Source organism: Camelus ferus, chromosome 15, assembly GCF_009834535.1.
Source record: "Camelus ferus isolate YT-003-E chromosome 15, BCGSAC_Cfer_1.0, whole genome shotgun sequence".
In the NCBI taxonomy this organism is placed as follows: domain Eukaryota; kingdom Metazoa; phylum Chordata; class Mammalia; order Artiodactyla; family Camelidae; genus Camelus; species Camelus ferus.
The window spans coordinates 39,353,550-39,368,243 of record NC_045710.1 but is presented as its reverse complement, the minus strand read 5'-3'; the positions used below and the strand labels follow the sequence as shown (position 1 = coordinate 39,368,243).

The following is a 14,694-nucleotide window of genomic DNA, read 5'->3' as shown; positions in this document are numbered from 1 at the left end:
ATTCAGAAAGTCAGAAGCGGGGCCTGAGAATATATATTTCTGTCAAGTTCCGGTCATGCTGCTGCTGCTGCTAGTCTCATTTTGAGAACCACTGTGATAAAGCAGTCCATAATACTAACTTCATTCATTTACTCCTTAACAGATACTTAGTGACTGCTATGGGTACATCAGACTTTTTTCTTTATGCTCCCAGACTTTGTAAAATGTAAGGAAAACAAAGAGGCAGAGACTCAAACCGGAAACAAAAGCAAAATCAAAGGAGAATGACCAAGTGCTCAGACTTTAAATCTCAAAGGAAAAGAATCCAAGCAGAGATTCTGATCGCCTCTCCCTCAAGGAATACTGAGAATTTTAATGGCATCTGAACTGAACCTCAAAAAAATGACCCCGACACAAGAACTAATTCCCAGGGGCAGAAACAAGGAGAGCAGGGTCTCAAGGCCAGGAAAACGCAGGGGAGGTCGAGGGCACCATGGGTACCGTGGAGTAAGGAGCAGCTGGAGCTGGAGGTGGGAAGGTCGACTGGAGTCAAATCCCAAGAGATTTTGCAGGAAGGAGATTCCTTATCAGGGCCTGCCCTAGAGAGCTGAGGCAGCTGCATGGGGCAGGGGGGAAACGCTTTAGGAAACCACAGAGAGGCTCACACAGAGGAGGCGGCAGTGGGGCTGTGAACAGATGCCTTCCCAGGCCCAAGGCACGAGAAGAGGTGAAAAATTGGGAACACAGTCATTCAAAAAGCTTCCTCAGTAGAAGGGTATTCAGAGTCCCGTTATTTCAATGCCCTAAGTAAAGTGGTGTCTCCTCCTCAAAAGGTGTTATCTATTACCCTCCCCTTCCTCCTGACTGGTCTCCAAGAGTCCTTTCAGCAGTCCTCCCAAACACTGGACTTAAGCTCAAGGAATCAGTGTTCCTTGTCTGTCAGTGTTCCTAGCTCAACAAAACCCGAGAGCACCGCATGTCCCGAAGCTCTTCTGAGCTCGTTAGTTTTAACGCAGTCACGATAGCTGGGTAACTGTGTCATGGCTCATGCCTAACCCACACTTTGTGGTCCTACAGGAGGAGATCAAATCTGGAGTCAGAAAACCTGGATTCCAGAGATCGCCTCATACTGGTTGATCTCAATCCAATGATTTGTTTATTTATCTACAGAAAGTAATAGAATATCTTTTATTCTAGGATTATTATTAATCTAAGGAAATACCCACTTATTTAGAACTTATTAAGTACTAGATTCCATGCTGGGTACTTTGAATAATCTCATTTAGTTAATTAAGCAAGATGATACATACTAACGTTAAGTACTATACATATTAATAATAACTAGTAGCAGTAGGGGGACATCATTCAAAAAGGATCCCAATTCACAAACCCATTAGGAACCTCTAAATTTTGAGCTGAAACTCAGGTAACTGGTGAAAGGAGGGTTTGTTTTTTTGTTTTTTTTTCAATTGATGGCTTATACTACAAAGTTTTCTGGCCTTAGAAAGTCCACAGTATCATAGTACAGTATTGGAAGCTATCCAAACCAAAACCCCAATCTTTTATGCTTTCAGTAAATCCAGGAATGTTCTTATAAATCCTGCCCTCTCCCCTAAAAAACCAGGGTTATCATTTGTCACCAAACCTTTTCACTGTCACAATGGGACCTATTTGAAGGCTATTACTTTATATCTAAGAACTTTAAGTTTTCCTTATGACAAGCAGGTGTAAACCCAGCAATCTTTCTCTAAGGTTTAAGAAATTACACGAGAAAAACATCTAGGTACCGTAACAATCCGGAAAGTTCTTCTTAAAAACCTAAGAATACATTTTCATCATGATCCATGGGTGTACACCCAGCAATATTCTTTCCCTAGCAGTTAAGAAATCAAAAAATGAAGAAATTAAAGGCAACCCTGAGACAGCATGTAATAAACTCCCTCCCATGGCCTGCAACTCTTCAGTCTCCCTCTATGTCCCCTCCCTCCCAGTAAAAACAGGCCACTTCACAGCTCCTTCTGGACAGTGCGACAAATTCACTGAGCCAGAACAGTTAAGAGAAAGCACCTTCTCCAGAAACGCCAGGTGCTGGAGTCATGGTCAGGCTGCAAAGGAGGCAGAAAAAGTTCATTTTGATGCTGTTACAACTCCACTCGATGGCCAGAACTGACAGAATCAGCGCTCTACAGGGCTGGCAGGCAGGCGAGGGAAGGAGGTTGGGGAAAGCATTTCACAAGGTCACCCTGCCTCTTTTATGGCAGAAATACAATATTAATATCTAGAAGTCTGGGAGTAGAAATTTCGAGAACAACAATGTGCAGCCTGACATCAACAGTACCTGGGACCCGGGACAAGCTGTTCAACTCCATCTTATCTCTCAAACCTGGGGAGGAGGGGCAATGTGGGGGTAAGGGATTAAGAGGTACAAACTATTACAAATAAACTACAAGGATATATTGTAAAACACAGGGAATACAGCCAAATATAGCCAATATTTATAATACTATAAAGTATAACACAAATAAAAAGTGAATCACTATATTGTACACCTGTAACATATAAACTGTACATCAACTATAACTAAGAACTTAAATTAAAAACTTTAATTAAAAAACAACCTCATACATGTGCTGTGAAGACAACATGAGACACCACAGGCAAAGCTCCTACTAACTTGTCTGGTGTGTGGCAAACACCCCAAGAGACCTTTTCCCCACCAACTCAATGAGGAGCCAAGGAGAAGCATTATGGAATAATGGAATGTAAGCACAGTCTTAAACTGCAGGAAGGATTTCTATCAGGAAAAGGGAAGGGCAGGGCCCTTGAGGCAGAAGGCAGACTATGAAGGCAAAACCCAGGGCTGGGTTTCATGAAGAGCTGCAGGCCTGCCCACCTGGAAGATTTATTTGGTTGGGTTGGAATGTAAGAGCTGGAATCGGAATTTCGTGGTCTGGGGCCATTTGGAGGAGGGTCCTGAGTGCCAGGCTGAGGAGCCTGGAATTTAATTTACACAATAGGCAGGAGCCACGGTTTCCGAGGAGAGACGTAGCAGGAGGTCTGCCTCATAAGGAGTGGAGCCAGCTGATGTGAAACTGGAGAAAAGGTATCATCAGGAACCTCTGTTACTACAAACACATTTTTTAAAAAACACATGAGGTTGAATTCTGTTGTGTTTCAGCATGCCTCTTTTAAAAAAGAAAAACCAAACAATGACTCCAACTTTATAAGATAGATGAACAGACTCTGAGGAAGGTGGTAACTTAATCTTGCAGGTGAAAAACTTGAAAGAGAGCTTGAGTGCATGTTGGGTGTGCCCATCAGGTGCCTGCTGGGTGTCAGTGGGTAATGTTCAAAGCCATCAGGGGCGGAAAGTCCTGGCTGTGGTCTTCTACAAGGAGTTATCAGTACGCAAGACATGACTCTGCACCTCAATCCCTTACATCAATGAAGTTTATTTTTAATCACACTTGCTTATTACTTACCAATAAATCTAGAAGAAACAATTTTAATCTAAAAGACCAGACTCATTTTAATATCGTATTTCCCTTAGCTAGAACATCAAAACTCAGTCTGATCCCTCCTGAAATTTCTAGAATCCAGTGTGAAAATATTTGAAACCAACAAAAATGCAGAAATAACTCCTACAAAAACTACAGTACTTTCAGACTCTCAGGTGTAGACGCTAAATGAATAAGTTCATATAAGAAGCACTTAAAAAAAAAAAAAACCAGTACTGATTCAGATGAGCCGTTTGACAATAGAGGAGTATAAGTACTAGGAAAGATTAAAGAGGAAAAAGGCAGCTTAGTAGGCATGCACAAAATTAAATTGGCAGATAGAATCTATATCAAAGATGTGATGACTGGAAGAACTACAAATACTAAACAGTAAGTAACAAATACCAGACTGTGAGTGGAAGGTGGGGATGGGAAAAGGTTATCAAAAATATTCCTAAAATTGCTTAAAATGCAGTCAATTCCATTTGTTACTAAGGACGATGCCAACTGTTCATAATTCTCCTGGGATCCACCACACTTGAGCGTTAATTCACACTTTCTCAGTTCCTCAACATGGGTGGTTTTCTGTTATAGAAATACCAACACTAAACTTGTGCAACCCTAAAACCACAATATTTAGAAATAAGAAAGTTATCTGGAACTAAGTTAGGGGACAAAGGTCATTAAAACAAAAAAATCACACAAAACGTGAAGCTTGCCCCTTTTGAAATAATTTCCTTGGGAAACACAACGTAAAATATCAGAGGCACCCCACTTTTTTAATTTAAATTTTACTTTTCCAGAGAGGACGGTTTAAGACATTTCCTGTGTGTAAGCTCCACCCTCGTCAGTGAGCAGTTTTACAGCCACACTCCAACCCTTCAGAATAACAGCCTTTTGTTATGGGTGGGCCTGTGGGCACACTCCTCCCCACACCTTCTTCTATTTTCTATTTGGTTTTGCATTTCTTCTGAGACTGCAGGAGGGGGCTGGCTGGACACTGAGGACAGGTCTTCTGATCCAGGATCCTCATGGGTGCGCTCTCAGCAGTGGGACACAATGAAGGAGGGAGCCTGGGTCGTTTGAAGAAGAGGTGCATTCTGAATTCTCAGACTCTCAAACCTCAAACCTCAAACTCTGGGCCTTTGATCACACACCCAGAAGATAACGGACACCCCCCCCCAACTCATCCATTTACCACCTACAAGTTCCCCTCACCACCCCTGGCCTCCACTAAGTTTTCCAAAAAGCAAATTCTACCTTCAGAGAGCTCAAGAGGAATGAAGCAAAGATACGGAGCTTCCCCTGAGCTAACTGCCTCAGGAATGCAGCAAGCCCAGCAAATGTTTAAAATCACGTCCTGCTCTGCCTCTTGTTTTCCAGAAAAGTGTCGTTACTGTCAACTATTTCACAAGACAAATAAACCTGTGAATGAAAGATCTCATCCCCCCTCTTCCCAGTGAAAACATTCTAGGACGGAGCTGCTTCCTTCCTTCCTCCTCCTCCTCACAGGAACCACATTTGTGGCACCAAGAGGAGTTAAAATAAGAAACATACAAGGTCTGCAAAGGCTACTTTTCCCACTAGAGCCATTCCCATCCTACCACTTCCAGGGGCTTCCTAACCGAAGGAGTCCTGTCTTCAGTGAGGAATCCTTTCTCATGTATAAGCTCCAAGACGTGGCCGGCCAGGCCCGCTGGCAGGGCCAAAGGCTGCAGGGGCCACTCCCGCTGCAGGCCCTCACCCCACACACCGCTCTCCATAAAAATATGTGAGGTAAAATATTAGAGTCATTCAGTTTGTCTGAGACTCACACAGACTCCAAGTAACCTGTAATTGATCCAACTAATCCAACCCAAAGCATTGGAATGACAATAATGGTTTTTATTATAAATTACACAGCCCACTAAATTGATGGGAAGGCTCTATCCCAACACAATACATCAAAAGAGTTAAAATTAAGCTTCAGAATCAAAACTGTAATTTACCCAAAGCTTAGGAACAAAAAGACCACTCCCTCCTCCCCTTTGCTATTGTTCTACAGGGTGTCCGGTGGTGCACTTTACACCTTTAGGCTTCCGAGAGGTAAGAGGATGGGGGCTGGGAGACGGAGGCTACCGGGAATCAAATACTTGCATGCTAATAGGTTTATTAGCACCGATACGGCAAGATGCAAGACAGCTAAAAGGGCAGAAAATGTGTGTGCAGTGGGCATCAGATACCTGCCAACCAAGAAAGCCAAAGGGAAACTGGAGAGAGAGAGGGAGGGAGGGAGGGAGACTCCAAATGGTGGCTTTTCTGGAGAAGAGAGTGAGAAACTGTCTCCTTTAAGTAGTGAATGGGGTGCTCGCAGCCAACCAGAGGCTTTGGGGCCGGGAGCCGCTGGCGGTCTTCATTAGGGTCACGTACCATATGGCACAAATAAAGCCTCAGAACCCCCCGGAGGTACGGCTCCAGGGCAGGCCCGGCCTTTGAGAGGGGGGCTTACCTTGTAGCTGCTTGAATCTCCCTTCCAGCTGGTTGTAGTTGTAAGGCACCTGCCCCGTGTAAGCCGGCGACAGCGGCCCGGAGATGCTAGACGTCCTGTGCAATTCCATTATGCCCGGCGTAACGCCCCGGCGGGCTGCACGGTGGAAATCCCGCTCCGGCCCCCTCCTACCCCCATCCAACACGCAGCAGCTTCCGCAATGCTTGGCTCCCGGCCCGGGCTAAAAGGGCTGGACCTTAGGCAAGCCCCATTCCGGTCTGAAAGTCCAGCGGGGTGATCTGATAGCAAGTTGGCCGCAGGAGAGTCCACCTTAGCCCGGCCACTCACGCATCTAATTCCTTGTTGCTTTCCTTCCTTTTGTGGCCCTCGGCTCTAACCTTGAAATAAATGACTGAGGAGGGGAGGGAGGGCGGAGGGAGGGAGGCGCAAGCCCTACTTTAAATTTTTTGAAAATATGGCCAATCCTAAGCACGCCCTGGTCGCCAAGCCCGGGAGCTCGCGGGCGCAGCTCACACACCTCCTCCCGGCTGCCCGTGGCGGCCGCCGGTTTGTAATTTAATCAGGAGCCACTCGCCGTGCGCCCGGCGGTGATGTCACCTGATTAGCATAACAGCATTGTAGAGGAAACGCAGGCTGTACCACGAGGGGCGCAGGGGAGGCCGGCCGGCCGCGGCCCCCCACCCACCGGCCGCCGCAGAGCCCCGACCCCCTGGCCGGGCTCAGGACGCGCCTGCAGCGGTGGTACCTTCCCAAACAAAGCTGCTGGAATTACGATCTTTTGTTGAGAGCCTCACGTAACGGAAAAGTCTCTGATTACTATCACATGAAAAGGAGGCGGCCGGTAGGGTAAGGAGCCCCGTAGGTCCCCGGACCGGGCGGCTCATCCACTATTTAGCGTCTGCGGAGATCACGCGGCCATGCGAACCGCGCACCTGGGCGCGCGCGGCGTCCCCACCGCGCGGGCGCCAACCACGCGGCGGCGGCCGGGCTGTGCCAGCGGGTGAAAGTAACGCAAAGTCCCCCTGGGCACTGGGCCAGGCCACAGCGAGGGTTGGGGGCGGGACGTGTAAGTTCAGGCTCACGGAAGAATCTTCTCAACAGACTGCTGCTGCCAGCACGAGATGTTAAGCGGACGTTTTCTGGGGTAACTCCGGCCCTGTAATAGTAACTCGATGCAAGATTTATGGGAGCACCGATTTGCAAGGCATTGTGGGAGAAAGGTACACAGGTAAACACCTCCGGAATCCGTGACCGGGATGATTGTGAACCAATGAGGAGATAAAAGAAATTACCCTCAAACCCTACTGTGATTTGTAAAACAAGGCTTTACACTTTTGAGCTCTTCAGAAATTTAAAACTCTCCTCCCTAGCTGCTTCTCCCACCAATCTCAACCAAAAATAAAATCCCCTACATAGAAAATAACAGTGATCAAAATGTGTTCTTGGGAACACATAACTGACCCTAGTTACCCCCTACCCACCCATCCCCTTTCTCAGTAACTACAGGCAGACAACACAATACAAGTTTAGCATTTCCAGCGTGGAGCCATGAAGCCAGCCATACTCACTGAAGAAGGTGATGTCATTCCTAAGGGATTCCAACCTGCACTAAAGAGATGGGCCTCCCTTCACCTCAGGTTTACTTTAGTCCCCAGGGCACTTGTAATTCAAGTAACTGCATCCTGTTCAGGGCTAAAGTTAAAGCAAACCCAGAGTCTAGCTAACTCCCCAACTCAGATCAACCCTACTCCTTCCATCCGCACGAATGTATTTAATTCCTCCAGTGTCAACCTTCAGCTTTCTAAAGCCAGGTCCAGGATTCAAAGACATGTCTGATCATCCAAGATGTAGAGCATTTTCCAAAGCCCCTTTACTGCAATTGAAAATGCTAACAGCAAGGTGGCAAAATGAGGGGTCTTGGAGGAGGCCTTTGGCTAGAATTCCCAAGACCTGAGTTCCCAGTCCTGGCCAAGCCTCTTAATCACCTATGACCTTAGAAGGAACACTGGATTCTTTCTAAACCTCCGCTGTCAGACAGGGATGATTAATGCCTGCCTACAAAGTTACTGAAAATGCCCTCATACTATTCAAAATTGGGAGTATTTCTTGCAAAATGCACCTTTTCTTGGATTTTCCCCACTATATCACATCAAGGCTACAAAGTGTAGGATAGAGAACTTCCTCATTTGACATATTTTTAACAGGCCCCTCTTCACTTTTAAATACACTGGTGAAGTGGTAAGTCTGTAAGTGTCCAGCTATGGGCACCAAAATGAGACTACAAAGTGCCTGCCAACTGACAACACTTTATTTTTAATCTTTAAGCCACTTAGTGAATAGAGTATGAGTCACCACTCTTAAGAGTCTCCCTTTCAGTTCCCTCTGGTATACGGAAGGAGGTAAATTAAGCTTTCTAATTAGCCAGGTTACATGCAGTGTGATGAAGACAGAAGCTGGGACTAGTGCAGCCACACCCGATACTAAAGAGCAGACAGAACAAGCCAGGAGCATTAGAACACAGGTATGTATTAGAAAGAAAGGTTTTGAGGCTAGGGGAGGGTTTAATAACCCCACAGGGGCAGGAGGTGAGAAGTGGGAACGCTCCGGTGTGATGGGGCCAGGGAAGAAGAGGACCCAACCCTGACAGGTTACATGACCACCTCCGCCTTGGCAGTGTGGAGAAGGTAAAGGCAGACCAGAGGCACTCATTCTTTATTCCGTGCAGTATCTACTGGACACCAACTGTGTGCAGGGCACATGGTCCAGTGTTTTGGAGGAGTCAAAGACAACTGCGAGAGTTGCTGGCCAAAGGAGATGGGGCAGATATGCCAAGAGTCCAAAACCAGAAGAACAAGGCAAGGGTTAGGTAGTGGAGCTACAAGAGTTCACAGGACAAGGAGGTCACATCTGCCTAGGAAGGCAGGTAGGAACAACTCCAGGAGGGACTGGCATTTGACCAGACCTGGAAACACAGGTAGACTATCAACAGACTTGACAAGGGGGACGCCTCCTCTTCTAGCTGGGGGAAAGCAGCCCCAGGAAAGGCACCGGCACTGACTGGACTGTCTGGGGAACAGCACCAGTGAGGGCTACTATTTGACTGAAGTATAAGGGACAATGGTCAGGGAGGAGGGAAGCCAAGAGAGGCAGGCTTGGGACCACTGGAGATTTTTGAGCCAGAGGAGGATGGGATCTGGGTTGGGCTTTTGGGACGATTAATCTGGCAGTGGTAGATTAGAATGGGTGGGAAGGACAGACACCGAAGGCAGCAAGGTCCACTTGTCCAGATCAAAGGGCCAGTCAGGGTGTGGAAACAGGAACAAAAAGGAATGCACTGATGCAAGAGTTAATCCATAGGATTCTGGTAACCAGCTAAAGCCCTATGGGACTTCAAAGGCTTTGGGAGGTTCAAAGGCTTAGGCTGAAGAGGACTCTGGGGTTTTAGAACTGGCTGTGGAGTATGGGGAGGATTGAACATTTCCTTCCAGACAGGCTGCAACACCACGGGGGGCATTTCCAGAAATGGTTGGGGACATGGACATAGAGTTCAAGGCTGAAGATACAGCCCATGCACAGTAGGCTGAAGTCTAGGAAGGGACATAAGAGGCAAGGGCCCAAGCAGAGAGCATCTGGGCCAGCATCTGGGAGGGAGGAGACACAAGAGCAGAGAAACCAAGGAGTTATAGAATGAAAATCCAAGAGAGGGGAGAGAGACTTGAGCAGGAAAGGTGGCGCCATGTGCTGCAGAAAGAACATAGAACTAGCAGTCAGAGAAAAAGTGATCCAGTGTGTCAATTAGGAGATCAGGGGGTAAGAAAAGCTGATGTGAAGTCACAGGAGTTGGAGAGTGAGGAGCAAAGGGAAGGTGCAGGACAGGAAGGTGGAGGCGGTAAAGGTAAGACCAGGGAAGGGTTCTGGGGCACATCCTCTGTGCACAGGCTCCAGCCCCGAGTTGGTACAGGCAGGAAAAGGCCAATGGGAGATGGCTCACAGGGGTAGGTGGCCTGTGTTAGCCTCAGCCAAGGAGGTCAGCTTACCTTCAGAGGCAGGAGGGCAAGGACGGAGACATTCTGAGGAGGAAAGTAGGAATGTAAAGGTGCTTGCCCATCTCTAATTTAATAAAGCAAGAGGCCAGGGGTCCAAGTCACAGTTTTATTTATAGTGATCTAGGAAAAAGAACGCTGCGGACATCTCCAGCAGAAACATGCAGCCGATGACTGGGGACAGCAAGGCAGGGAGAGTTTTCAGAATGTTCAGTGGTCAAGCTTCCGGAAGAAACAGACCCTGCAATTTTACCCTATCTTCTCCATCTTTTCTAATCTAAAAAATGACTGTCCCTCACCCACACCACCAAGGATACGGACACACGTGGCCAACTCTGACGAGTGGTTCTGCCTGCCTTCAAGCTGCATGAAGATTCCAAGGCACAATGAAAGATGGCCACGACCGATTGGTAAAGTCAGCTATGGGACTGAAGCAACTGAGCCCAAGTCACACGTATCTGCTGACCTTGTGATGCCAGAAAGGTAAAACCAAGTCATTCCAGTGATCTGCAGACAGCACAAACCAGAAGTGCTGTGGTGTGGTGGAAAGACTCAAGTCCACAGTCAGGCACTCAGGCTCACCCCAACTCCTGAGGGCCACCCAGGAGCCAAGGAATTGCATGTGTGTCCTACCCCGCTGGGCCCTGCAATCCTCACTCATAAGTCAAACAGGCTGGAATCCATGGTCATAAAAATTCCTTCTGGTTCTAAATGTATTTATGAGTTATTCGGGTTCCCCTCTCTTGGAGACTTCCACTGTAGTCCCAATTAACATCAATCTCCACATGAACCGAATGGCCATAATAACATCACAACATTACGGCTATAAAACGGTTTCACGTACATTTTCTTCAGTGAGATAGGTACCGTGTCCATTTTGCAGACAAGGCAACAGAGGTTCAGAGAGAAGCAATGCCTTGCTCAGGGCCCCACAGTTGGTGAAGCAGTCACACCTGGACAGCAGACCTACCAGTCTAGTGCCCCGAGTATATGAGTTTACTAATGGTTTCTACACTTTTCAGAAAACCCCTAAGACTCGATAAATGATCTCAAGGCAAACCTAAAACCCAAGCAAGCCTCCACATGAACCTATAAATACTTAAGTTTGGGTCAGGGCCGGGCACATTCTCTGCTGGTTCACACCAAAGTTACTACTTAGAGGGTTCTCTTGCTGGGAGGGTTTTGTTTGGTCTTGTTTGGGTTTGGTTTTATTCCTTTTCTCATACTTGGTGGACCTGTAGCTGAGATTCTGTATGACTTAGCATGTAGCATGTGAATGGGAACACTAAGGGGGTGAGATGAAACCTCTGATTGTTCCAAAAGGCTTTATATAGTCTGAGCGGTCAAAAAAAAAAAAAAGGAACACTTTTCCTGCATTACAGGGAGCTTGAAAGGGTAAGCCATGAGGTGGTTGATTTCCTGAACATCTAAACATTAACAAGACTGAAAATGTCTGGGAGAGGATGGCCAAAATACTAAGATGTGGTGGGATTTGTACACATTCAAGGACTTGAAAACACCAACCCAAGAGCTGGGAAAAGGTGGTAGGAACAGAGAGGTACAGAAAACAACAAGGTTTCAAATATAAACTTTTCTGCCAAATTCTCTGCTGCTTTCTATCGCTGTTTCCAGATCTGCCTTTTGTTCATTGCTGTCAAATCCCTTGACAGATGGATGACCACAGCCAATTTCTCCTAAGCATTTCTTTACAGGAAACCAAAATACTACCACCAAAATAATCCTCTTCCACCGCTGTGGCCAGACAGAGAAGCCAGCTCCAAATCACGCCACTGCGTTTACGCTCCACACAGCTAAAGCTTACATGATCTTTCTGCCTCATCTCTCCAGTTCTACTTCTGTCTTTCCTCTCGGGCCCAGCTGCTCCATTCTGCGGGAGCCCCCGGCCCACTTCCCCTAGTCTTGAATTCTCAACTGTGATCTTTCTTCTTCTATTTCTACTCTATAATGCCTGGAGAGTCTCCCTCCTGAGAATTACCTAGTTCCCGCATTCCTCACTGTCCAAAGCCTGCCTCAGGATGTGTCTTCTCTTAGAAACCCATCGCTTTCTCAATCGAAATTGCCTTCCTAACCAGAAAACTCAACCAAGCCTACAGCCATGAAACCCAGCCAAAACCAGAAAACAAAAAGTTATCTGAAACCTCTTCTTCCCATCCCAAAGAACAATTTTCACAAAGTCCCACTGGCAGAACACATCTGTGACAATGGCATTTGTGTGCCATTGCTACCTGTCTGCCACCCTTCCAGAACGTCTCCCTTCTCAGGGCCCATGGCCCGGGCAGCTGAAAGCCGTCAGCAGCAACCCTCCTCCGTCACATCCCACACGACTCCTAGGTCAGGACTGAGACCAGCCCTCTCCTTACCCCTGGAGTACCGCCCACTGAGCAGCTGGGTCGGGTTTTGGAAATGCAAAGCTGGAGGAAGAAAGGTGATTAAAAACAAGACTTGGAATCTAGGAAGCTGGCTATGCCACTTCCTAGTTTGTGATTCACTGAGCCTGAAAAATGGGTACAAGAATGGGACCAACCTCATAGAGTTTTTCTACGATTGAGTTAAATGTTCAGAAAGACCTGTCCTAGCAGCTATGATCACTAGTCCTTAAACTCCTTGTAGAGGAAATTTCAAAAACTAATTCCACCCCACCTCTTCACCGAGGAAGCTACCCGCTGGAGGATGCCGTGGGTTCCACGTGGAATCACCGTCCTCAGGCTGGGAACCAAAGTGGTCACCCCTTTGGATCTGGGGACAAGGACAGTTTGGAATAGCAGGACCACTCCTCCTACTGGGAGGGACTGAGAAACCCCTTTCCCTTCTCTTTAACTCACCCCATTACACACTGGGAAAGGCATATTCAAAATCATATTTTAGTCATAAAAGTAGCAGTGTCTCAGAGATAGCAAGAACACAATCCTCACCATGAAATAAGTTATGAGAGGCCTATGTTTTCAGAAAGGCCAATGTCTGTTTGAGGTGGGGCTATCAGATTTGATACTTCAGGACTTAGCAAAACGAGAACAAAGATTAAAGGGAGGGCTAAAGGTATTTTCCACTGACAACAATTGCTAACTCTGTTCCTTGGAGGCCATGGATGGATGGATGGATGGATTTCTCCCTCCCTCCACCTGCCACACTCCATTCCCACAAAATCACCTACTTATATGGCTGAAATACCAGGGCAAATCTAATTTTTATTCATATCCTCTTCCTGTTTCTTGTCCCACTGGTCACAGCAGAACTGAATACAAAGCACTGACATCTCTGCTGAGAAGGAGAAAAATGGCAAGTTACACTCAGTGACAAGCACCCAAGGTCCTGGGGAAGGAAGGAATGCAGTTTATTGAATCTTCAGCCCCAGCCAAACCTTATCCTGCATTCTTATCTCATCTGTTATCTGCACACACAAAGCTGCCCTGTACAGGCAAAAGAATGCCCCAGTCCAGAGGCCCCACCTTTGGCAAACAGGTGTTGCTATGCCTGTGAGTATGTAACACCAGCCAGGGCCAAGATCGGGCTCCTCGCTACAGGTAGAGTGGTTCAGAGGAAAGAACAGCTGAGGAATGCAGCGGGCCCAGGCCTGCGCTTGCCCACGATTCTTGGTTCCGCTTCCCACCTCCAGCGTGGAGGGAAGAGGCTGACAGACACAGGTGTTCAGAGCCATTGGGCCAGAGTTTCACAAGGACACAGGTGGGGCAGTGAGAAGACGCCGTTTCTTGGTGGCACTGCTCCTGGGAAAGACATGGGGAAAGAGGAAATACAAATCTAGCCTTTGGGAAAACAGGCCTTTGGACCTTACCCACAGCCATTCATACCCAGGTTATCTTTTCCAGGACCTTAACACAGTCTGGCTGTAATGAGAAAAGGTGAAAAGAGCAGGCTGAACAGCACCTGGAGAGGAGAGGAGGAGGGGAGTGGGGGGATTTAAACCTCATCATCAAGACACAGGCCCCACACTGCCTGGTCTGCAGAGAGCAAACGCCAACCCATCCAACAAGTTCTCAGCCCCACCATGTCCTCAGCACAGGCCATCGGAGGGTCCCCCACATTATAAGAAGTGATTTCTTCTCTGCAGGTACTTCCAGCCTAGCTGAGTAAGCAGGACACACAGGCATGACACACAAAGACGTGGTAGAATAGAACAAGTGAGGTTAGTGACAGTTACAGTGAGTACCACTCTGAATAGACCGACAACAGTGTTCTCCTTGGCTGAGAAAAGACCAGAGCAGAATGGGGTTTCTGCCCCCCGAACGCTCTCTGTTGCTCTACCATCATATTCACAATTTTAATGCGGCTTCTAACTAAATCGCTGCCAACAGGCGCCATACTACCACGAGTGTGCAGTGTATTGTATTTATTAATTGGGGTGGAGGGGGGGCTGATTTCTTGCTCTTTGAAAAACAGGCCCTGATTACCCAGGTGCAGGGCCACGGAGCAGCACATGCAGCACTGGCATGTTAAAACGTGAAATGTTTTAAGGGTGCAACCATTCCTTCCTCCTTGGCACCTGAGCTTCTGCCGATCCCTCAATGAGATAGCACAGCCTCCTTCCCACAGGACTTTGCCAGGCAGCAACTGGCTGGGCACAGGCCCTGAATAATTCATGGGCAGCCTGCTCACCCAGGAGCACCAAGGCCCACCAGCTGCCATGCACTGGGAGGCAGGCTCCAGGCTT

At 47.4% G+C, this 14,694-nt stretch overlaps 1 protein-coding gene across 6 annotated transcripts in view; it reads right to left on the bottom strand.

Annotated features, from left to right (window-relative positions):
• The window catches only part of SPTBN1 (spectrin beta, non-erythrocytic 1), a 204,033-nt gene that overhangs the window by 115,352 nt on the left and 73,987 nt on the right, over positions 1-14,694 (bottom strand). The window contains exon 1 of one of the 6 annotated variants that reach the window (XM_032497552.1): positions 5,965-6,376. The exons of 4 other annotated variants lie outside the window; for them this stretch is intronic. In XM_032497552.1, coding sequence (XP_032353443.1) covers positions 5,965-6,073 — 109 coding nt within the window. In that variant the 5' untranslated portion in view covers positions 6,074-6,376. Of the gene's footprint in view, positions 1-5,964; positions 6,377-14,694 lie in introns of those variants that run through there. One more of the 6 variants, XM_032497554.1, reaches the window with a different exon arrangement.